The following is a 24,779-nucleotide window of genomic DNA, read 5'->3' as shown; positions in this document are numbered from 1 at the left end:
AAAAGGTCAAATTCAATAAATATATTTACGAAAAAAAATATATGGGGGATTAGAAATTATGCAGATAATTACATTGGATGGAATCTACAATATTCAAGCTGATCCACCCCCTAAAATATGAAAAAAATTATAACAATTATAAGCTGGATAATAAAAAGACATATAAAAACAGCTTTACAAGGTACAACAGTGATTATATTTACACTATTGTCTATTTGGAAGGAAAAGTCATGACAAAAAAGTCTCACAAAAAGGAACTTGTATTTAAGATTTTTTATTTAAGCATATTGATAGAAGCCATAGATATCAATAAAACAGGCTGACAATTACTTTTGTTTTGTTTTTAAAACTATGGTTGCAATTAACAGATATAATATTGTCATTATAATGGGTTTATAGTCCAAGATTGTAATATATTACAAAAGAATTGCATCATAACGAGAACATCAGTCATAAATGAAGTTTTACAGCACATCAACAACTATGGTCATCGTATCCAGTCAACACCATCTACGACAGGGATTATAAACTAGATTTGAACCGCGGGATGATAAAAAGAAAAAAAGAATTGAGCGGATGGTTGGTAAGGTGCCGGAAACGTAATTACAAATAATTTGAAGCTTAAATCAGTGTTTTGGAAACTGCTAAAAGGTTTGCTCTTCAACAGTGTTAATAAATGTGTTTATTACGACCAGAGAGTTTGTTATTATCATGTAGACAGTTGGATTTAAAATTAAAAAAAAAAAAAAAAAGGTTCACTATCAGAACCTGATCTCACCTGAGCAATATAAGGACCATGGGGTGGTTTTCCCGGACACATATTAAGACTAGTCCTGGACTAAAATGCAAGCTCAATGCAGAATCGCCATCGAGGCTCAATCTGTGTTCAGGAAACCTCTCCTATAACTTCAATGGAGTGTGGCACTCTAAACTGTTTTACATACCAGAAAGGTGCAGGAAATGTACAGGTTACCAAAATCATTTATCTCCCTACAAAACCCAGAGATGAATTTACAAAAACAACAGTTTTATTTTTTTTTCTCCATATCGGTGTCCGTCCCCAATTGATATATATATATAATAGTTCATCAACAATGATATAACAACAATGATGTATTATGTGTCTGGAAATACAATGAATGTTAGTGTAGTAAATATCACAAGTAGAATTAAACAGAATATCTTTATATTAATCCACACTCTCCCGCCCCATTTCACTCCAATACTCTCCTTCATTTGAATAGAAATACTACTGCCTTGTCTCAGGGTAAATGAGACAGGAGGTTAGCTGGAGACCTTGAGCTACGGTAGGGAGTGTCAGGTTACATATCCCAGACCCATCGCTTTGCCCTGATGCCACTCCCCTGACCCTGGCAACAGTGAGCTAGCTGGGCATCGCTCCGGGCATCCAGCCCGGGCTGGTGTGTCAGGTTGGAGGGGATCCAGCCCGGGCTGGTGTTTCAGGTTGGGTGAGGATCCATCCCGGGCTGGTGTTTCAGGTTGGGTGAGGATCCATCCCGGGCTGGTGTTTCAGGTTGGGTGAGGATCCATCCCGGGCTGGTGTTTCAGGTTGGGTGAGGATCCATCCCGGGCTGGTGTTTCAGGTTGGGTGAGGATCCATCCCGGGCTGGTGTTTCAGGTTGGGTGAGGATCCATCCCGGGCTGGTGTTTCAGGTTGGGTGAGGATCCATCCCGGGCTGGTGTTTCAGGTTGGGTGAGGATCCATCCCGGGCTGGTGTTTCAGGTTGGGTGAGGATCCATCCCGGGCTGGTGTTTCAGGTTGGAGGGGATCCATCCCGGGCTGGTGTTTCAGGTTGGGTGAGGATCCATCCCGGGCTGGTGTTTCAGGTTGGAGGGGATCCATCCCGGGCTGGTGTTTCAGGTTGGAGGGGATCCATCCCGGGCTGGTGTTTCAGGTTGGGTGAGTATCCATCCCGGGCTGGTGTTTCAGGTTGGGTGGGGGAATGAAATAAATAAAGATGTGAAAGAGAGGAGGGTTGTCTGTCTCTCTTCTCATTTGGTGGCTTGCCAGATGATGATGCCTAGTATGGTCAGTACTATGGACAAGACCATAGCCAGAATGCACATCTTCTTACGGGACTTTTGCTGAGGGGAGAAAAAGAGTAGAGGGATGGTAGGTTGGTGACAGTCGATGTGCAGAAAACATCATGGCACCGATTAATTGAATGACGACGGCTCAACGCTATGTGGGCGATCTTTTTATCAAGCAGCAAACCCACAGCATGCTAGGTCGTGCTCAGTGGTGTAGCGGAGGGTATTACATCGTATACGCACATTTTCTTTTCGGTGGGCTTTGTCTATACTCACTCCTCAATCCCCACTGACGTGTATCAAAGTAGTGTAGGTGGAGGGTACACGGCGAATCAATCATGAACAACGTAGCCTACACAAATGCAAGTCAGTAAAATACTTGGCAAATATATATGGGTGTGAAAAGTGCGAGTGTGAAAACATAGAAGAAACCTATATTATTCCGCACCCAGGGTAGATAATGTGGCCCGGCGCTTGTTGCACCAGGCGAAAGTCGGCTCAAAGGTTTCAGCACCGGACCGGAAGAGTTTAAGGGACAGGTTATGAGGTTTAGGCCCTGACTTGAACAGGTAGCCACCATTCCCACTAGATTAAATAGGCTGGGTTTCTGTACAGCACTTTGAGATATCAGCTGATGTACGAAGGGCTATATAAATTAAATTTGATTTGTCTCATCGCGCACTAGCGACTCCTGTGGCGGGCCGGGCGCAGTGCGCGCTAACCAAGGTTGCCAGGTGCACAGTGTTTCCTCCGACACATTGGTGCAGCTGGCTTCCGGGTTGGATGTGCGCTGTGTTAAGAAGCAGTGCGGCTTGGTTGGGTTGTGTTTCGGAGGATGCATGGCTCTCGACCTTCGTCTCTCCCGAGCCCGTACGGGAGTTGTAGCGATGAGACAAGACAGTAACTACTAACAATTGGATACCACGAAATTGAGGAGAAAAAGGGGGTATTTTCTTTTGTTGAAAAAATAAAGAATAAAGGTTATACAAGAATAGTAATATTAGCGTAGAAATGTAGTCTAGGCCTTGTTTTGTTACCCATAACTCTCCTCCAGCAAAGCGCTTTGTTGCTGATCTCAGCAGCAAGTAGCATCCAAGCCTTTAGCTGAGGTGAAGTGCAGGAACTATCCCGTTCTCATGTAACGCTGTGCCACCAGAGACTCTGGGGTCGAGCCCAGGCTCTGGTCGGTAAGCTGCTTTTTCTGAACTCTGTGCTTATCGGGTCCCTTAGCCTAACGTATCAGCCATAAGGGTTGAGCCTATTGTTTCATTCTAGATATCATGGTCCATGACCATATCATGGTCATTGCCATGATTTAGGTCATTCAGAGTACACGCCACCGTTTCTCCGAATTGTTCACACCCCTTTCCTACACCGGGAAGGCCATTTAGAAAATTAGAGTATACCCACTTCTCCAAGGCATCAACAGCCAATCAAGCACGGGCTGGAAGCTATAACGATCCTCGATTGGTCAGTTACACCATTATATATCATGCTATGATATCGCCTGGAATTCGCATAATGTTCAGCTTTTGTCAACTTAATGTTCTGTTCACACTTTGTTCAAACTCAGTTCACCGTGATGCACTTTCCTTCTATTGAAATGTAATGGGTTCCCTCATTTTGTCGGCAGTCATCGCTAGCTAGCAGCAGACACACACTTACTCTGCCGCAGTGACATTCAGTCTTACCTGGTAGTAGGAGGCTCTCTGGAGCTGTTCTGTCCCTCGGTCTACGTGGACCTCAGCACTCTCCACGTTGGCCTCTATGCTGTCTGTGGTGTAAACACAGAAGGTCAGACATACTGGCTCAGCTTATTACTGCCTTAAGGTACGGCAGATTATTTTTTTTACACACATGTATCGTGCCTTCAGAACGTAGTCACACCCCTTGACTTTTTCCACATTTTGTTGTGTTAGAGCCTGAATTTAAAATTGATTAAATTGAGATTTTGTGTCATGGACCTACACACAATACCCCATAATGTGAAAGTGGTATTGTGTTTTTTTTAACATTTTTCCAAATGTCTTCAGTCAACAAGTATTCAACTCCTTTGTTATGGCAAGCCTAAATAAGTTCAGGAGTAAAAAATTGCTTAACAAGTCACATAAGTTGCATGGACTCACTCTACAGATATATAGGCGTCCTTCCTAACTCAGTTGCCGGAGAGGAAGGAAACCAGTCAGCGAATTCACCATGAGGCCAATGGTGACTTTAAAACAGTTTAATGGCTGTGAAAGGAGAAAACTCTGGATGGATCAACAATATTGTAGTTACTCCACAATACTAACCTAATTAACAAGAGTGAAAAGAAGGAAGCCTGTATAGAACACAAATATTCCAAAACACGCATTCTGTTTGCAACAAGGCACTAAAGTAATATTGCAAAGAATGTGGCAAACCAATTCACGTTTTGTCCAAAATACAAAGTGTTATGTTTGGGACAAATCCAACACAACACATTACTGAGTATCACTCTTCATATTTTCAAGCACAGTGGTGGCTGCATCATGTTATGGGAATGCTTGTAATCGTTAAGGACTGGGGAGTTTTTCAGGATAAATAAATTAACATAATGGATCTAAGCACAGACAAAATCCTAGAGGAAAGCCTTGTTCAGTCTACTTTCCACCAGACACTGAGAGATGAATTCACATTTCAGCAGCAGGTTGAATAATTTTTTTAAAGAATAATGGGCAAATGTTTTACCCAGAAAGATAAATTATTGACTCAGAGGTGTGAATACTTATGTAAATTAGATATTTCTGTATTTAATTTTTAATACATTTTCTACAATTTCTAAAAACATATTTTCATTTTGCCATTATGGGGTATTGTGTGTAGATGGGTAAGAAAATATATACACTGCTCAAAAAAACAAAGGGAACACTAAAATAACACATCCTAGATCTGAATGAATGAAATATTCTTATTAAATACTTTTTTTCTTTACATAGTTGAATGTGCTGACAACAAAATCACACAAAAAGTATCAATGGAAATCAAATTTATCAACCCATGGAGGTCTGGACTTGGAGTCACACTCAAAATTAAAGTGGAAAACCACACTACAGGCTGATCCAACTTTGATGTAATGTCCTTAAAACAAGTCAAAATGAGGCTTAGTAGTGTGTGTGGCCTCCACGTGCCTGTATGACCTCCCTACAACGCCTGGGCATGCTCCTGATGAGGTGGCGGATGGTCTCCTGAGGGATCTCCTCCCAGACCTGGACTAAAGCATCCGCCAATTCCTGGACAGTCTGTGGTGCAACGTGGCGTTGGTGGATGGAGCGAGACATGATGTCCCAGATGTGCTCAATTGGATTCAGGTCTGGGGAACGCGCGGGCCAGTCCATAGCATCAATGCCTTCCTCTTGCAGGAACTGCTGACACACTCCAGCCACATGAGGTCTAGCATTGTCTTGCATTAGGAGGAACCCAGGGCCAACCGCACCAGCATATGGTCTCACAAGGGGTCTGAGGATCTCATCTCGGTACCTAATGGCAGTCAGGCTATCTCTGGCGAGCACATGGAGGGCTGTGCGGCCCCCAAAGAAATGCCACCATGACTGACACACCGCCAAACTGGTCATGCTGGAGGATGTTGCAGGCAGCAGAACGTTCTCCACGGCGTCTCCAGACTCTGTCACGTCTGTCACGTGCTCAGTGTGAACCTGCTTTCATCTGTGAAGAGCACAGGGCGCCAGTGGCGAATTTGCCAATATTGGTGTTCTCTGGCAAATGCCAAACGTCCTGCACGGTGTTGGGCTGTAAGCACAACCCCCACCTGTGGACGTCGGGCCCTCATACCATCCTCATGGAGTCTGTTTCTGACCGTTTGAGCAGACACATGCACATTTGTGGCCTGCTGGAGGTCATTTTGCAGGGCTCTGGCAGTGCTCCTCCTTGCACAAAGGCAGAGGTAGCGGTCCTGCTGCTGGGTTGTTGCCCTCCTGCGCCCTCCTCCACGTCTCCTGATGTACTGGCCTGTCCCCTGATAGCGCCTCCATGCTCTGGACACTACGCTGACAGACACAGCAAACCTTCTTGCCACAGCTCGCATCGATGTTCCATCCTGGATGAGCTGCACTACCTGAGCCACTTGTGTGGGTTGTAGACTCGTCTCATGCTACCACTAGAGTGAAAGCACCGCCAGCATTCAAAAGTGACCAAAACATCAGCCAGGAAGCATAGGAACTGAGAAGTGGTCTGTGGTCACCACCTGCAGAACCACTCCTTTATTGGGGGTGTCTTGCTAATTGCCTATAATTTCCACCTGTTGTCTATTCCATTTGCACAACAGCATGTGAAATGTATTGTCAATCAGTGTTGCTTCCTAAGTGGACAGTTTGATTTTACAGAAGTGTGATTGACTTGGAGTTACATTGTGTTGTTTAAGTGTTCCCTTTATTTTTTTGAGCAGTGTATATTTAATATATTTTGAATTCAGGCTGCAACAACAAAATGTGGAATAAGTCAAGGGGTATGAATACTATAATACAGATGTTTTGGGGTCAGTTATTTTTTTTTAGAGAGTTCAAATCATGTTTCAGACGTGGTTTTTATGAAGGAAGTAACTGATTGGGCACTGTACTGATTGGGCACTGTACTGATTGGGCACTGTACTGATTGGGCACTGTACTGATTGGGCATTGTACTGATTGGGCACTGTACTGATTGGGCACTGTACTGATTGGGCATTGTACTGATTGGGCACTGTACTGATTGGGCACTGTACTGATTGGGCACTGTACTGATTGGGCACCAGTACTACAACAGTGATGGGACTCACCAATCATCTCTCCCTGATCATGGATCATCACTGCTAGATCCTTGAAGATCTGGTTCACATCCAAGATGTCCGACTGAAATGACACAATATAACTCAATAAAAAAGGCAACGCTGAAATAACACATAACTCAATGAGAAAGGTAAAGCATTCCTGTTTATTCCATGTGCTCCCGAGTGGCGCAGAGGTCTAAGGCACTGCATCTCAGTGCTAGAGGCGTCACTACAGACACCCTGGTTAGAATCCAGGCTGTATTACAACCGGATGTGTTTGGGGGCACAATTGGCCCAACGTCGCCCGTGTTAGGGTTTGGCAGTCATTGTAAAATAAGAATTTGTTCTTAACAGACTTGCTTAGTTAAATAAAAAATAAATGTAAAAAATGTGATGAGCATTGGTCCACAGGCTCTGGTTGCATCCTGAAGGGCACCCTATTCCCCTGGGCATTCGTTTGGACCAGCACCCTATTCCCCTGGGCATTCGTTTGGACCAGCACCCTATTCCCCTGGGCATTCGTTTGGACCAGCACCCTATTCCCCTGGACCAGCACCCTATTCCCCTGGGCATTCGTTTGGACCAGCACCCTATTCCCCTGGGCATTCGTTTGGACCAGCACCCTATTCCCCTGGGCATTCGTTTGTACCAGCACCCTATTCCCCTGGGCATTAGTTTGGACCAGCCCCCTCTGGGCATTCCCCTGGGCATTAGTTTGGGCATTAGTTTGGACCAGCACCCTATTCCCCTGGGCATTAGTTTGGACCAGCACCCTATTCCCCTGGGCATTAGTTTGGACCAGCACCCTATTCCCCTGGGCATTAGTTTGGACCAGCACCCTATTCACAATGTAGGGAACCGGGTATAATAAGGGACATGACCACTATTTCAGATTGAAGGAGGTGGGGTGGGGACAGGCAGAGAGAAACAGACTGACCTCCAGCTGTCTGATGTTGGTCTCTCTCTCCTTGATAAGCTCCAAGTCCTCTTCTGTTATGGCCTCCTCTGTCGTCTGTGTGGTTGTCTGACCCCAATCTTCTTGGCTACAAAAAAAGAAAGAGCGAAGAAACACTTGTATGGAGAGAAGGAGATACAAACAATATTTAAGAAACCAGGCACCATATCCTGGAGTAGAGAAGTATCAAAACATCCTCCCTCAGAGAAGCTTGAACCTACTTATCAAAAGACACGAGCTGTTCCTCAGAGGCACCATCTTCAGCCTGACAGAGAGGAACCAGACATCACTTGAAGTATGATCATAGAAAACCTGCCAATGGTATGATACTCAGCATTCCAGCCATTGTTCTATCTGTATTTTCAAAGCCTTACAGAGAGACGGGAACCAGCTCTGGCTCTGGCCACAGACTCCTTCTCCTTCTGTGCTGCCTGGCGCTGTACGGCCTGGAAGTTGTTGAGGGCAGCGGAGAATTCATTCATCAGCCGGTCCTTCTGGATCTTCTGTTGCCTCTGTGGGTTGAGACGAAGAAGAAATGGGTCATTCAAACACATTGTCCCTGTCAAGGAGTTGTCACTGTCACCGAGTCCCCCCCCCTAGGCACCGAGTTCCCCCTAGGCACCGAGCCCCCCTAGGCACCGAGTCCCCCCCAGGCACAGAGTTCCCCCCAGGCACAGAGTTCCCCCCCAGGCACCGAGTTCCCCCCTAGATCTTGGGCCAGTTTTGCATTTCCCCCACTAACGGTTAAGGTTAGGATCGGGGAAGAGGGGATACTAGATCTGTACCTATGGGAAACTTCAACCTGGAGCCATTCAAACACACAAAAGGTTACTCAAGGAACTCCCATTGTCATTGTTGGGATGTCCGTCCCACACACAAACCTGCTCTGAAGGTGCTGAAGATAGTGAGACGGAGCCCAGGTCTTTCAGGTGCTTGTTGGTCTCCTTGGCCAGCTGGTTTGTAAAGTGCTGTATGTGCTGCCTGAAAGAACATGAACAGTAAGGGAGATACTAAACTCTCAGGGAGAAACATAGAACACACACACTGTTCTGTATACAGCACATTAACAAGTTTGTCAGTGTATGTACTGTAAGTACATTACCAGTCAAAAGTTTGCACTCACCTACTCAGTCAAGGGTTTTTCTTTATTTTACTATATTGTAGAATAATAGTGAAGACAACAAATATGAAATAACACATATGGAATTATGTAGTAACCAAAAAAAATCAATAATCAGTAATCAAAATATATTTTAGATTCTTCAAAGTAGCCACCCTTTGCCTTGATGACAGCTTTGCACACACTTGGCATTCTCTCAAACAGCATCACCTGGAATGCTTTTCCAACAGTCGTGAAGGAGCTCCCACATATGCTGAGCACTTGTTGCTGCTTTTCCTTCACTCTGCGGTCCAACTCGTCCCAAACCATCTCAATTGGGTTGAGGTCGGGTGATTGTGGACGCCAGGTCAACTGATGCAGCACTCCATCATTCTCCTTCTTGGTCAAATATCCCTTACACAGCCTGGAGGTGTGTTTTGGGTTATTATCCTGCAGATTGTATTTGCATTTATTTGGGTTGCAAGTTCTGAGGCTGGTAACTCAAATGAGCTTATCCTCTGCAGCAGAGGTAACTCTAGGTCTTCCTTTCCTGTGGCGGTCCTCATGAGAGCCAGTTTCATCATAGCCCTTGATGATTTTTGCGACTGCAAAGCTGTCATCAAGGCAAAGGGTGGCTACTTTTAATAATCTCAAACATAACATATTTTGATTTGTTTAACACTTTTTTGGTTACTACATGATTCCATATGTGCTAGTTCATAATTTTGATGTCTTCACTATTATTCTACAATGTAGAAAATAGTACAAATAAAGAAAAAACCCTGGAATGAGTAGGTGTGTCCAAACTTGACTAGTACTGTATGTACATGAATACGTTTATCAGCGTATGTACAAGCAAAACATTTTGAGAATACTTACAGACGGTCCTGCAGTTGGCTTGTGTCTTGTCTCGTCCCCAGCTGATTCACCATGCTCTTTATCTGAGCAGCTGGGAAGAGAGAAGACGTACATTCTCTAAACTGTAGGCCAGGGCTGCATAACCCTCTTCCTGGTGGTCTACTGTCCTGTAGGTTTTCAGTCCAACCTTCTTCCTGGTGATCTATAGTATTGTGGGTTTTCAGTCCAACCCTCTTCCTGGTGATCTATAGTGGGTTGTGGTGATCTATTCAGTCCAACCCTTTAACTTTCTACTGGTGATCTAACAAGACCTCTTGAATCAGATATGCTAAATTAGGGTTGGACTGAAAACCCAACCCTCCAGGAAGAGGGTTAAGACTGAAAACCTGGATTCTACTAAGAGGGTTAAGACTGAAAACCTACAGGACAAGATCTCCAGGAAGAAGGTTAGCTGAAAACCTACAGATAGTGCTCCAGGAAGGGTTGGACTGAAAACCTACAGGACAGTAGATCTCCAGGAAGAGGGTTGGACTGAAAACCTACAGGACAGTAGATCTCCAGGAAGAGGGTTAAGACTGAAAACCTACAGGACAGTAGATCTCCAGGAAGAAGGTTAAGACTGAAAACCTACAGGACAGTAGATCTCCAGGAAGAGGGTTGGGCAGCCCTGATGTAGGCTATTGGATACATCATGTATAGATCATTAAAGTACTGACTGAATTATCTCCATCACATCAACTCTTCTCTTTCTGCAGCAATACTTACTGTTCTGTGTGATCTTCTGGATGTTTGAGCTGCATGTCTGGATGAGGGTATTGGAGTCCCGAGGCTGGGTGCGATAGCTGTCTGCTTTACTATAAGACATTGCTGCCAGTGTGGCGTGCTCTTAGGTGTCACGGTGAAGACTGTTGGGTGGTTGCGTGGCAGGTGTATTGGGAAAACTCTGAGGAGAAAGTTGTTTAAAAATGTTGTTATCAAGACAGAGATATACAGAGGGTGCAATCTGGGACACAGCCTAAAAATCCTATCCAGCTGTTAATAATGGAGAATAGAGCATGATGTCCACTATATAGTGCATTCGGAAAGTATTCAGACCCCTTCCCCAACTTTGTTACTTTACAGCCTTATTCTAAAAAGGATTAAATTACTTATTTTCCTCATCAATTTACACACAATACCCCATAATGACAAAGCAAAAAAAACTAAAATATTTTTATTTATTTTTATTTTTACATTTACATATATATAAAAAATAAAATAAATACATTTACATAAGTATTCAGACCCTTTGCTATGAGACTCGAAATTGAGCTCAGGTGCATCCTGTTTCCATTGATAATCCTTGAGATGTTTCTATAACTTGATCGGAGTCCACCTGTGGTAAATTCAATTGATTGGACATGATTTGGAAAGGCACACACCTGTCTATATAAAGGTCCCACAGTTGACAGTGCATGTCAGAACAAAAACCAAGACATGAGGTCGAAGGAATTGTCGGTTGAGCTCCGTAACAGGATGGTGTCGAGGCACAGATCTGTGGAAGGGTGCCAAAACATTTCGGCAGCATTGAAATTCTCCAAGAACACAGTGGTCTCCATCATACTTAAATGGAAGAAGTTTGGAACCACCAAGACTCTTCCTAGAGCTGGCCGCCCGGCTAAACTGAGCAGTCGGGGGAGAAGGGTCTTGGTCAGGGAGTTGACCAATAACCCGATGGTCACTCTGACAGAGCTCCAGAGTTACTCTGTGGAGATGGGAGAACCAGACAATCAGACAAGGACAACCATCTCTGCAGCACTCCACCAATCAGGCCTTTATGGTAGAGTGTCCAGACAGAAGCCACTCCTCAGTAAAAGGCACGTGACAGCCCGCTTGGAGTGTTCCAAAAGGCACCTAAAGGACTCTGACAATGAGAAACAACATTCTCTGATCTGATGAAACCAAGATTGAACTCTTTGGCCTGAATGCCAAGCGTCACGTCTGGAAGAAACCTGGTACCATCCCTACGGTGAAGTATTGTGGTGTCAGGAATCAACGGAAAGATGAACGGAGCAATGTACAAAGAGATCCTTGATGAAAACCTGCTGCTTAGCCCCCAGGGCCTCAGACTGGGGCGAAGGTTCACCTTCCAACAGGTGGACACCCCTTCAAATGAGTGGATTCGGCTATTTCAGCAACACCCTTTGCTGACAGATGTATAAAAATCGAGCACACCGCCATGCAATCTCCATAAACAAACATTGGATGTAGAATGGCCTTACTGAAGAGCTCAGTGACTTTCAACGTGGCACCGTCCAACAAGTCAGTTTCGTCAAATTTCTACCCTGCTATAGCTGCCCCGGTCACCTGTAAGTTGGAGCAACAACAGCTTAGCTGTGAAGTGGTAGGCCACACAAGCTCACACAACAGGACCGCTGAAGCATGTACAAATCGTCTGTCTTCGGTTGCAACACTTACTACCGAGTTCCAAACTGACTCTGGAAGCAGTCAGCCCACATAGGGAGCTTCATGAAATTAGTTTCAATAGTCGAGCATCTGCACACAGGCCAAAGTTCACCATGCGCATTGTCAAGCATCGGCTGGAGTGGTGTAAAGCTCGCCGCCATTGGACTCTGAAGCAGTGGAAAGGCGTTCTCTGGAGTGATGAATCACGCTTCACCATCTGGCAGTCCGAAGGACAAATCTGGGTTTGGCGGATGCCAGGAGAACGCTACCTGCACCAATGCATAGTACCAACTGTAAAGTTTGGTGGAGGGATAATGGTCTGGAGCTGTTTTTCATGGTTCGGGCTAGGCTCCTTAGTTCATGTGAAATTAAATCTACAGCAAACAATGACATTCTAGATGATTCTGGGCTTCCAACTTTGTGGCAACAGTTTGGGGAAGGCCCTTTCATGTTTTAGCATGACAGTGCCCCCTTGCAAAAAGCTAGGTCAATATAGAAATCGTTACAGATCGGTATGGAAGAATTTTACTGGACTGCGCAGAGCCCTGACCTCAAGACAAACAAATTGGAACGCCAACTGCGAGCCAGGTCTAAACGCCCATCAGTGCCCGACCTCTCTAGCGCTCGTGGCTGAATGGAAGCAAGTCCCTGCAGCAATGTTCCAACATCCAGTGGAAAGCCTTCCCTGAAAAGTGGAGTCTGTTATAGCAGGAAAGAGGAGACCAACTCCATATTAATGAACATGGTTTTTTAAATCAGATGTTCGACAAGCAGGTGTCCACCCACTTTTGTCCAAGTAGTGTAAGAACTATTATCAAACGTATCAGTCAGGTTTGTCCTAAGATAGGCCTATTACAAAGTGTCACAAGTTACATATTAACAGCTAAATGCCTAGTCATAACTGGAGAGAAGTGCTGTCACAAATGTATGTAAAAGGGGCTTTATAAATATATTTTATTTTAGTGTGAAGTATGATTTAAAAGGTAATGACTCCACACACTTATTTCACGATCCATCCGGAGCAGCTCAAATACACATAGTAGCAAACACTATCTAGCCATTTAGGACAATCATTGGTTTAATGGATTTTCTCTTCCACAAGCTTTTAGACAGGAGAGTTCCAGGGAACAAAGTGCCAGGTCACACAGTAGCAAATCAGACAGTGTATTGAGTGACACACTATTTTGAAATAGCAGTTTCTCACTCCCAAAACATCAGACTGCCACATAACTACCTAGTCAGATATTGAGTAGGTAAACTATTAAATAGACCACAAGCGAGATTTAGCCCTTGTTGCCGTCGGGTTTTTCTTCCGAATTGAACTAGTTATGTTATGGCTGCTAGCTAGTTGGCTTGCTAGATGATTTACAGCTAAAGTTATGTAGCTTGCTTGCAAGCTAACTGGCTTTCCACAAAACAGCTGTTGTTTAATAAAGTTAATGAATGTTTCCAAATTGTATAATTTAATTGGGAGTTGTATTGCTTACACAGGCCTGCTCTGATGACGCTGAAAATAGCCGCGCTAGCTAGCTTCAATGCTAATCGTTAGCACAAAGACATCAGATGCGTTACTCAGCTCCCAGCAAATTGTAGACGCTTGTCAACAAAATGTGACTTTTTAAAATTTCAAACAGCGAGTTAAACATTAACGCAGGTTTAAACTGAAAAAAAATTACCCAATCTTACTTGTTTAGTAGGCTGTTGCACATCAAACATCCGCTGTGCTTTCACTTTGTTCCTCCGTCAAGAAGCTAGCCTCCCAAAACTGTCAAATGACGTCATTGCGTACATTAAAAAAACAACCTTTGGGTGGCGCCAACAGTAATAAATAAATATGAGTAATAAAAAAAAAAATTACGTACATATTGTTAAAAAAAAAATGTTGACGCGTTTTACAACTTTCAATCGGGGGCAGAAGACGATTACCTGCAAAATGGTATTCAGAAACTAAACAAACTCAGAGTAGGCTTAGTCATGCAAAATAATATCTCAAATCCTGTCCAGCGTGGGATTCATTCAATGGGCGGGATGCCCATTGGGTCCCTCCCTTTCAGTCACTGGGAAACCTTGTGACTCGTGGTTTTCTGCTGATGAAACCAGCGCTCTCACTTTGCTCAACAGAGACTGGGGCACATTTAGCAGTACACATCGTTAGAGAACACGCAGATAGAAAAATAAAACCATCATGCCTCTGACATGTAGAATAAGGAATCATGTCCACTCTAGCCATGACATTTCTATCCGCAGCGTTCCATAACGTTGTACCTGGCCAAACTCTCCCCAGTCTGAGACGTTAAATGTTTAATTTATTTGACCTTTATTTAACTAGGCAAGTCAGTTCAGAACAAATTCTTATTTTCAATGACGGCCTAGGAACAGTGGGTTAACTGCCAGTTCAGGGGCAGAACGACAGATTTGTACCATGTCAGCTTTGGGATTTGAACATGAAACCTTTCGGTTACTGCTGCCCCAGGGTAGCCTAGTGGCTACTCCTCCTGCAATTTTGGTTGGGTCATTTTATAAGACATCTCTACCTGGCAACATGATACATACACGTTTACTCCATCTTTACAAGCACATATGGAAACAGACAGAAGGCAGTTTAACATAGCAGATTACACAATCACTCAATTGAGAAAAATTATGTCCCAAATGGCACTCCTTATACCATTCCTTCACTATTCCTTATATAGTGCAATACTTTTGACCTAAGCTCTTTTAGGCCCTAGCTAAAAAATAGTGCTGCACTAAATAGAGAATAGGGTCCCATTTGGAATACATTCTTCTGTGCAGTTTAGCGAAGCATAACAAATGGAAACAGGAAGCTTATTCTTAGGCACAGCATGACTTTTATAAAGATACATACAATAAAACATTTGTCAATTAACAAAAAAAAAAAAGTATTGTAAAGCAAATGGCAGTTATGGCCAAGGACTGGGGATATGTCTTTAACCTTTCCATGATCAAACATTTACAGAATATAATATGAAAGACCAAAGAACATGGCAAAAGAGGATATTGCCATTCCATTGTATGCCTCAACAGTAAACAGGTTCTGGAAGGCTACTCGTGGTTCCAAATGCTTGTTCTGAGGATTCCAAGGGTTGCCAGTGGCACTGGATAAGGGCATCATACAGTTCCTCACTGTGTTCCATAAACTTCCTGTTGGCTTCCAACACATCCAGCTCTGGGTTAGGATCTACAATGGAGGAAAAGGCTAGCAGTGATTATTTGTTGACTGATGTAAAACAACCCCAGCCTCCTGCTCGTGAAACTAACGCCTTAACCATTAGACCAAGAGGAGCACAAGTCTGACTCCGCTAAATTCCATATGCGCTGGTAAATCCTCAGAACATGCAGGATATCAATCTAAGTTCATTATGAAACACCTCAATGTCATCAAGTCAATGTCATCAAGAGCCTTTAAAGATAATAGGCCACAAAAGTCTGGAGAAAAACAAGTAGGAACAACAAAAGACAACACCTACCTTCCAGACCATCCTCTTCAACAGCTTCATTTTCCTGAAAATGTTAAAAGAGTTAATAAAATTATAGAGTATATTGAAAAGTCTTAACTACACGAAGGAAATGACAATGCATTCAGGTGTTAATATCGTCTAAGAAGCTGTAGTGACGTTGAGCTACGTAACAAACCAAATCAGATTGTATTGTATTGGTCACATACGCATATTTAGCAGATGTTATAGCGGTTGTAGCGAAACGCTTATGTTCCTAGCTCCAACAGTGCAGTAATATCTAAAAATTCACAACAATACACAAATCTAAAGTAAAATAATGGATAAGAAATATATATATATTAGAACGAGCAATGTCGGAGTGACATTGACTAAAATACAGTAGAATACAGTATATACATATGAAATGAGTATAGCAGTATGTAAACATTAAAGTGACTAGTGTTTCATTATTAAAGTTAACAGTGATTCCTGTACAGTTGAAGTGGGAAGATTACATACACCGTAGCCAAATACATTTAAACTCAGTTTCACAATTTCTGACAATCAATCCGAGTAGAAATTCCTCATCTTAGGTCAGTTAGGATCACCACTTAACTTAAAATGTGAAATGTCAGAATAATAGGAGAGAGAATGATTTATTTCAGCTTTTATTTCTTTCATCACATTCCCAGTGGGTCAGAAGTTTACATACACTCAATTAGTATTTGGTAGCATTGCCTTTAAATTGTTTAACTTGGGTCAAACGTTTAGGGTAGCCTTCCACAAGCTTCCCACAATAAGTTGGGGCAATTTTGGGCCATTCCTCCTGACAGAGCTGGTGTAACCGAGTCAGGTTTGTCGGCCTCCTTGCACACACGCCTTTTCAGTTCTGCCCACACATTTTGTATGGGATTGAGGTCAGGGATTTGTGATGGCCACTCCAATACCTTGACTTTATTGTCCTTAAGCCATTTTGCCACAACTTTGGAAGTATGCTTGGGGTCATTGTCCATTTGGAAGATCCATTTGCGTCCAAGCGTTATCTTCCTGACTGATGTCTAGAGATGTTTCTTCAATATGTCCACATAATTTTCCCGTCTTCATGATGCCATCTATTTTGTGAAGTGCACCAGTCCTACCTGCAGCAAAGCATCCCCACAACATGATGCTGCCACCCCCGTGCTTCACAGTTGGGATGGTGTTCTTCAGATTGCAAGCCTCCCTTTTTTCCTCCAAACATAACAATGGTCATTATGGCCAAACAATTATATTTTTGTTTCATCAGACCAGAGGACATTTCTCCAAAAAGTACAATCTTTGTTCCCATGTGTAGTTGCAAACCGTAGTTTGGCATTTTAAAAATGGCGGTTTTGGAGCAGTGGCTTCTTCTTTGCTGAGCGGTCTTTCAGGTTATGTCGATAAAGGACTCGTTTTACTGTGGATATAGATACTTTTGTACCTGTTTCCTCCAGCATCTTCACAAGGTCCTGCTGTTGTTCTGGGATTGAGTTGCACTTTTCGCACCAAAGTACGTCCATCTCTAGGAGACAGAACACGTCTTATACTTACGTACTATTGTTTGTACAGATGAATGTAGTACCTTCAGGTGTTTGGAAATTGCTCCCAAGGATGAATCAGACTTGTGGAGGTCTACAATCTTTTTTCTGAGGTCTTGGCTAATTTGTTATGATTTTCCCATGATGTCAAGCAAAGAGGCACGGAGTTTGAAGGTAGGCCTTGAAAAACATCCACAGGTAAACCTCCAATAGGCTAATTGACGTCATTTTAGTCTAAAGCCATGACATCATTTTCTGTAATTTTCCAAGCTGTTTACAGACACAGTCAACATAGTGTATGTAAACGTCTGACCCACTGGAATTGGGATACGGTGAATTATAAGTGAAATAATCTTGTCTGTAAACAATTGTTGGAAATACTACTTGTGTCATGCACAAAGTAGATGTCCTAACTGACTTGCCAAAAACTATAGTTGTTAACAAGACATTTGGGGAGTGGTTGAAAAATAGAGATTTAATGACTCCAACCGAAGTGTATGTAAGCTTCAGACTCGGTATATAGAGCAGCAGCCTCTAAGGTGCAGGATTGAGTAACTGGATGGTAGCCAGTTAGTGATGTCTATTTAACTGTTTGTTAAACAACTGTGGCTGTTTAACAGTCTAATGGCCTTGAGATAGAAGCTGTTTTTCAGTCTCTCGGGTCCCAGCTTTGATGCACCTGTACTGACCTAGCCTTCTGGATGGAAGCGGGGTGAACAGGCAGTGGCTCGGGTGGTTGTTGTCTTTTTGCCTTCCTGTGACATCGGGTGCTGTAGGTGTCCTGGAGGGCAGGTAGTTTGCCCCTGGCCGATGCATTGTGTAGACCGCACCACCCTCTGGAGAGCCATGCGATTGTGGGGGGTGCAGTTGTCGAACAGACAGTGATACAACCGGACAGGATGCTCTCAATTGTGCATCTGTAAAAGTTTGAGGGTCTTAGGAGGCTGAAGAAATGTCCAGGACCCAGTTGCATGGCCCGGTCAGGATGTCCAGGACCCAGTTGCACAGGGCGGGGTTCAGACCCAGGGCCCCAAGCTTAATGATGAGCTTGGAGGATACTATGGTGTTGAAGTCTGAATTATAATCAATGAACAGCATTCTTACGTAAGTATTCCTCTTGTCCAGATGGGACAAAGCAGTGTGCAGTGCGATGGCATCGTCTGTGGATCTATTGGGGCGGTATGCAAATTGAAGTGAATCCAGGTTGACAGGTAATAATACTCAACAGGTGACAGGTAAGGTGGAGGTGACATGATCCTTCACTAGTCTCTCAAAGCACTTCATGATGACAGACGTGAGTGCTACGAGGCAATAGTAATTTAGTTCAGTTACCTTTGCATTCTCGGGAACAGGAACAATGGTGGACATCTTGAAGCAAGTGGGGACACCAGACTGTGATAGGGAGGGATTGAATGTCCGTAAACACTCCAGCCAGCTGGTCTGTGCATGCTCTTAGGACGTGGCTAGGGATGTTGTCTGGGCCGGGAGCCTTGCAAGGGTTAACATGTTTAAATGTCTTACTCACTTCGGCCACAGAGAACGAGAGCCCACAGTCCTTTGGAGCGGGCCACGTCGGTGGCACTGTGTTATCCTCAAAGCGAGAGAAGGTGTTTAGCTAGTCCGGAAGCAAGACGCCAGTGTCCGCGACGTGGCCGGGTTTCCCTTTGTAATCCGTGATCGTCTGTAGACCCACATACGTCTCGTGTCTGAGCCGTTGAATTGCGACTCCACTTTGTTTCTATAATGCCGTTTTGCTTGTTTGATTGCCTTGCGGAGGGAATAACTATACTGCTTGTATTCAAACATATTCCCAGTCACCTTGCCATGGTTAAATGCAGTGGTTCACGCGAATGCCTCCATCTATCCACGGTTTCTGATTTGGGTGAACCCAGTCAGTGTATATGTCAATGTTCTTCTTAGAGGCTCCCAGGAACATATCCCAGTCCGCGTGATCAATACAATCGCGAAGCATGGATTCCGATTGGCCAGACCAGCGTTGAACAGACCTTAGCACAGGTACTTCCTGTTTGAGTTTCTGCCTATAGGAAGGGATGAGAAAAATCGAGTCATGATCTGATTTGCCGAAGGGAGAGCAGGGGAGGGCCTTGTAGGCATCCCGGAAGTTGGAGTAGCAGTGGTCAAGTGTTTTAGCAGCGCGAGTACTACAGTCAATGTGTTGATAAATCTTTGGTTGTGTTTTCTTCAAATGTGCTTTGCTAAAATCCCCAGCTACAATAAATGCGGCCTCATGATATGTGGTTTCCAGTTTGCGTACAGACCAGTGTAGTTCCATGAGGGCCGCCATGGTATCGGCTTGAGGGGGATATACACGACTGTGACTATAACCAAAGATAATTATATTGGGAGGTAATACAGTCGGCATTTGATTGTGATTTAGGTCGGGTTAAAAAAGGGACTTGAGTTTCTGTACTAGACCGCAATCACACCATGAGTAGTTATGGTGTGTGGACAGGGACAGTATATCCAGAGAGCCATGATTCCGTAAAATTTGTTACAGACCCTGATGTCTCTCTGAAAGGATATCCTCGCCCTGAGCTCGTCAACTTTATTGTCCAGAGAGTGAACATTAGCGGTGGATGGTGTGCAGAAGTCCACTCCGAATACCTCTTCTTCGCCGGGTATGTTTTGGAGCAGCCTCTGTAATAAGTTCAATAGCCCTGGGGGTTACGAACAAAGGATTCAATTCGGTAATGTCGTATTCCAGGTCGTAATGCTGGTGAGTTACCCCCGCTCTGATATCAAAAAGTTTTTTCCAGCTGTATGTAATAACACAAAAAACTTTCTGGGCTAATAATGTAAGAAATGACACACCAAAAAACTAAATACTGCAAATTTGCTAAGGAGCTAGAAGCAGAGCTGCCATGTCTGTCAGAGTAATCTTGCCATCACCAGTAAAGGTGACGTCGAGCTACGTAAACACATCACCAGTAAAGGTGACGTCGAGCTACGTAAACACATCACCAGTAAAGGTGACGTCGAGCTACGTAAACACATCACCAGTAAAGGTGACGTCGAGCTACGTAAACACATCACCAGTAAAGGTGACGTCGAGCTACGTAAACACATCACCAGTAAAGGTGACGTCGAGCTACGTAAACATATCACCAGTAAAGGGGAAGCAGGGCAGCAATCTTACCTGTGCAGGATTTTGTGTGTAATCATACTGGTTGTAGTTGTAGCCGCCATAGTTGCCTCCATTCTGGTCGTAGCCCCAAGAGCCCCATCCACCACCATATGACTGTTGATTGTATTGTTGCTGGTTGTGTCTGTAGCCTCCTCCATGTGACCCCCACCCCCTGTTGTCTGATTGATTATGCCTAGTTCTGTGAGTGAGAGAGAATTATTGGTAACCAAGGCATCTGACAGTGATTATTAAAAACCCGTATCTTCATGAGTTGAAAAACTATTATTTTGGGGAAAGATACTCTCTGCTCAGGTCTTCATGAGCGCGTTGCAAAATCTGACTAACAAAGGGAATAGTCAAATATTATGTTGGAAATATAGCTAGTTTTAAAGGCAATAAAAAAGGTGGTTTGGAAACTGAATGGGTTATGCTACAACCCTGGTTTTTCGAATGACATATAAGCCATCTCCAGACATGGTGTGTATAACACAGTAACAGTAAGAACTGAAGTAAAACTGACTTGTTAGCAGCTAGGCTCAGTCGTAGGGGCTTGCTCCCAAGTCCCACCGCTCCCTGACACTCCTCCAGGGCCAGCTTTTGAAGCCTCTGGTCTGGGAACTGGACAAACCCACAACCCCTGGAAACAAGAGAAACGTTCAGACAAGTATACAAGTAAATAACTAGCTTAGTCTGTGAATATGTTTTAGGGGTAGTGGAAGAAGACATTTAAAATTGTTAGTGTAGAAGTAGTGACTGTTATAAATAGTCGTGGAAGAGTAACAGATGTTTTGGAAATGGCCGTATCAATTGTATTCACATCCTATTAGATCACATCAACCTTGATATATTGAAACCATTCTAAAGGGATTATAACATCCTACTGGACTCACTTGGAGTTCCCCGTGCCATCCAGCACCACCTTCCCCCCACGACAGGAAGGGTAGCGGTTATAGAAGAACTCGTACAGCATCCCGTCATCCACTTCAGGTGTGAGATCCCCAACAAACAGAGAATGGAGTGGACTGTAGCAGAGAGGAGGGGAGGGGGGGGGAAGAGTTGTGTGTTCATTTCCAAGGTTTCTATATGGCATCTCATGACATTTAGTTTGACTTTACAATCAAGCTGGTTGATATACCTGCTTTCTCCTTGCTTCCCAAAAGTGGCCCGGTTTAATTTAAATCTTCTGGGCTGTGAAGTACAAAAAGGCTTCCTTAGAAATGCTAATTTACAATATCATGACAATATGCATTCATTTATACAAGTGCTAATGAGGCAAATTGCATAAATATCTTGTTTGTCTCAGGCTACCAAAAAGCATTATGTATAAACTGATACAATCTAGGTCTGCATTTCCACTGGGGCCCGGGTCAAAAGTAGTGTACTATATTATGGGGATGAATAGGGTGCCATTTGAGATGCAAAAACGGAATCCATAACATTCAAGCAGCCTTGTTAAAACGGTATATTTACCGGTGTGGCTCCTGGCAGTGCTTTTCCATTGACTTTACGAAGACACCTCTCAGCTGTGGCTTCATCCGTCAGCTCCACGAAGCAGTAGCCTGCTGCACCCCTACTGAAGAGCAACACAGAGAAGGGATATCAGTCCAATGTTGCATTCAAAGGATGGATTGTTTAACTGTGTATGGTGTGTAGCTATAATACAATGTTGCTAGCCTGGGTACCAGCCTGTTTGTGCCCTCGTGCCACTCCTTGTCATGTCAAAGGCACAAAAGCTCACTAAGCTCAGGACTCTCTCTGCAACCGGGTCACCCCCAGGTGGTGAGGGTAGGCAACAACACGTACGCCACACAGACCTTCAACATGGGGCCCCACAGGGGTGTGAGCTAAGTCCCCCGGGGGCGTTTACTCAAACATCATTATTCATTATTAAGTTTGCTGACAACACAGCAGTGGTAGGCCTGAACACCGACGATGTGACAGCCTATAGGGAGGAAATGGTGGTGTTGCCAGGACAACAACCTCTCCCTCCAGGTCAGCAAGAGAAAAGGTGCTGATCGTGGACTAAAGGAAACTGAGGGCCGAGCACCCTAGGACTTCAACTTGTAGGCAATCACTTTGGGTACTGGTGTCTTGCAGAATAATTTTATAACTGTTTTAATTATAAGGCTTCCCTTAATTGTTTTACTTAACCTTTATTGAACTAGGCAAGTCAGTCTCATTTCCTCTACCCTCACCACCCTCCTCTCTTCCTCCTCTCCTCCACCCTCCTCCTCTACCCTCACCATCCTCCTCCTCTACCCTCATCACCATCCTCCTCTCCTCCACCCTCTCTTCAACCCTCACCATCCTCCTCCACCCTCATCAGCATCCTCCTCCTCTACCCTCACCAGCATCCTCCTCCTCTACCCTCACCAGCATCCTCCTCCTCTACCCTCACCATCCTCCTCTCCACCATCCTGCTCCTCTCCTCTCTTCCACCCTCACCATCCTCCTTCTCTCCACCATCCTGCTCCTCTCCTCTCCTCCACCCTCATTCCACCCTCCTCTCTTCCACCCTCATTACCTCATTGTGACGGCCTTGGAACAGTGGGTTAACTGCCTTGTTCAAGGGCAGAATGACAGATTTTTACCTTGTCAGCTCAGGGATTCAATCTAGGAACCTTTCGGTTACTGGCCCAATGCTCTAACCCAGGCCTGGGCAATTCCAGTCCTTTAGGGCCTGATTGGTGTCACAGTTTTTCCCCAGCCCCAGCTAACACACCATACTCCAATAATCACCTAAATTTGATTAATCAGGTGTGTTTGCTAGGGATTGGAGAAAGAGTGTGACACCAATCAGGCCCTAGAGTTCCCCGTCCCTGCTCTAACCAGAAGGCTACCCGCAGACCCCCACCAAAAAAGAGACCCTTGATCACACTCCTCTAAATACATTTTGAAACAATTGTTGCAGCAGCACATGCAGTGGTTGATAGGGAAAACATATCTGGCAATAAAAATTAGCTTTAGATAGTCTTGAACATTTGGGACCCCTTAGCGATTTCACCCAAGACTTCATATTTTGTTTTGTCTCATTTATCAATATGGATATAATCTCTGTGTGATTAAGTTGTGCAACGCAAATGGCTATAACAAGCCTACATAAAAAGTGGAATTCACGAATGAAACAGTCAAAATGCCTATTATAAAATGTGCTTTAGATAGTCTTGAACATTTGGGACCCCTTAACGATTTCACCCAAGACATGTTTTGTTTTGTCTCATTTATCAATATGGATATAACCTCTGTGTGATGAAGTTGTGCAACGCAAATGGTTATAACAAGCCTACATACAGAGTGGAATTCACTAATTTAACAGTCAAAATGCCTATTATAAAAAGCCTAGAGACCATGCTCCCAAATACATTTCCCAAAATAAGGCTAAATTACTACACAGTACACACTTTTATAGGATTATGGTTCCCCCAAGGCAATATCTCATTGCTTATTTACAGATGCCAGACAGAAGACATCGGTGGCTACCTGTGCTAATTAGCATGCTCCGATCACCTGTGTGTAAGTGGGGAGTAAGTGTGGTTGTCAGTGTGGGGAGTAAGTGTGGTTGTCAGTGTGGTTGTGTAAAACTGCTACAGTAAGTATCTTTATTTGAAAGATTAGTTATTTCTGATGTGAAAGATACAGGTTATATCAGAATATGTTTCGCAAACCGGTTTGAAAGCTATGATTAACTTTCCCATATGTTTATAACAACGTTGGACTTGTAGTTCATATGGAGCCAAATGTGGGCGAATATAATCGCTGAAAACCCCTAACGTTACATACGGAGAAAGGGGTTAGAGAGCTAGTGTAGTTTTTAACTCGGGTCAAACGTCATGGATAAAATACTCACCCGGTCATCTTGTTGCGTATAATCCGTACACTCACCACCAACTCCCCCATAGTGCCGAAGGCTCGGGTTATGAAGTTCTCGTCCATGTAGGGCTCCAACTAACAAACAGACTTCATTATCATAACATGTAAGGTTAGCTAACGTTAATTTAGCTAAGAGTTAGCTACTACATGTCCCTTGCAAATATTATAGAATGCTGCTTTTAGCTAGTAATGTGTCAAAATGTTCCATCTGCAGCAAGTTAACCGATTTAGCACTAAACTAAGTTAACCTCAGGTGGCTAGTTATGTTACTACTAGCTAGCATGCTAGCAAACAACTTAAGTTGAAGCTAGCTACTTAGCTTCAACTAGCTAATTTACCTACAACCTGAAACGTTAAAAATATCGACTGAACTGGTTTGAGATACTCACGTTTCCCATCCATAGCGTGCTCATGTTTTAAGACCTGTAGTTGTTAATTGTTTTTACATTTACAGTTGTTAATCCCCGAAATAACACATGCAGCCCCTTGTAAGTGTCGTGTCGGAAGAGGCAACAGGGACGTTTCTGCGCAGGCGCCTTGAAAACAAGTCCAACTGAC

At 43.9% G+C, this 24,779-nt stretch overlaps 2 protein-coding genes across 3 annotated transcripts; both read right to left on the bottom strand.

Moving 5' to 3' along the window:
• Nucleotides 1-258: 258 nt before the first annotated feature.
• On the bottom strand, nucleotides 259-13,985 carry stx12 (syntaxin 12). The gene is made up of 10 exons (XM_029645469.2): nucleotides 13,879-13,985; nucleotides 10,513-10,690; nucleotides 9,769-9,838; nucleotides 8,672-8,771; nucleotides 8,165-8,302; nucleotides 8,012-8,055; nucleotides 7,773-7,878; nucleotides 6,845-6,917; nucleotides 3,744-3,826; nucleotides 259-2,106 (listed from the first exon to the last, which is right to left on the bottom strand). Exons 2-10 carry the CDS (start codon nucleotides 10,610-10,612, stop codon nucleotides 2,014-2,016), a joined length of 807 nt encoding a protein of 268 aa, XP_029501329.1. The 5' UTR covers nucleotides 10,613-10,690; nucleotides 13,879-13,985; the 3' UTR covers nucleotides 259-2,013.
• Nucleotides 13,986-14,492: 507 nt separating this feature from the next.
• On the bottom strand, nucleotides 14,493-24,751 carry LOC115117019 (tRNA selenocysteine 1-associated protein 1-like). Of its 2 annotated transcripts, none has more exons than XM_029645468.2 (9): nucleotides 24,611-24,751; nucleotides 24,199-24,296; nucleotides 21,822-21,921; nucleotides 21,487-21,539; nucleotides 21,242-21,373; nucleotides 20,872-20,988; nucleotides 20,364-20,550; nucleotides 15,681-15,714; nucleotides 14,493-15,391 (listed from the first exon to the last, which is right to left on the bottom strand). In XM_029645468.2, the coding sequence occupies exons 1-9, from the start codon at nucleotides 24,632-24,634 to the stop codon at nucleotides 15,231-15,233; spliced, it is 906 nt and encodes a 301-aa protein (XP_029501328.1). In that variant the 5' UTR covers nucleotides 24,635-24,751; the 3' UTR covers nucleotides 14,493-15,230. The 2 variants fall into 2 exon arrangements, with proteins under 2 accessions (XP_029501328.1, XP_029501327.1); XM_029645467.2 differs by having other exon boundaries at nucleotides 21,822-21,924; nucleotides 24,611-24,750.
• Nucleotides 24,752-24,779: the final 28 nt, after the last annotated feature.

This window comes from Oncorhynchus nerka, linkage group LG7 (assembly GCF_034236695.1).
Source record: "Oncorhynchus nerka isolate Pitt River linkage group LG7, Oner_Uvic_2.0, whole genome shotgun sequence".
NCBI lineage: Eukaryota > Metazoa > Chordata > Actinopteri > Salmoniformes > Salmonidae > Oncorhynchus > Oncorhynchus nerka.
This window is presented reverse-complemented; position numbering and strand designations above follow the sequence as displayed.

Coding starts and splice junctions, on each gene's coding strand:
- stx12 (XM_029645469.2), bottom strand. CDS start 10,612: ATGTCTTATAGTAAAGCAGACAGCTATCGCACCCAGCCTCGGGACTCC. Junction 7,879..8,011: donor CAGCTCGTGTCTTTTGATAA/GTAGGTTCAAGC, acceptor CTTTTTTTGTAG/CCAAGAAGATTGGGGTCAGA. Junction 2,107..3,743: donor AGAGAGCCTCCTACTACCAG/GTAAGACTGAAT, acceptor TTCTCCCCTCAG/CAAAAGTCCCGTAAGAAGAT.
- LOC115117019 (XM_029645467.2), bottom strand. CDS start 24,634: ATGAGCACGCTATGGATGGGAAAC. Junction 24,297..24,610: donor GCACGCTATGGATGGGAAAC/GTGAGTATCTCA, acceptor TCTGTTTGTTAG/TTGGAGCCCTACATGGACGA. Junction 20,989..21,241: donor GATGGCACGGGGAACTCCAA/GTGAGTCCAGTA, acceptor TCTTGTTTCCAG/GGGTTGTGGGTTTGTCCAGT.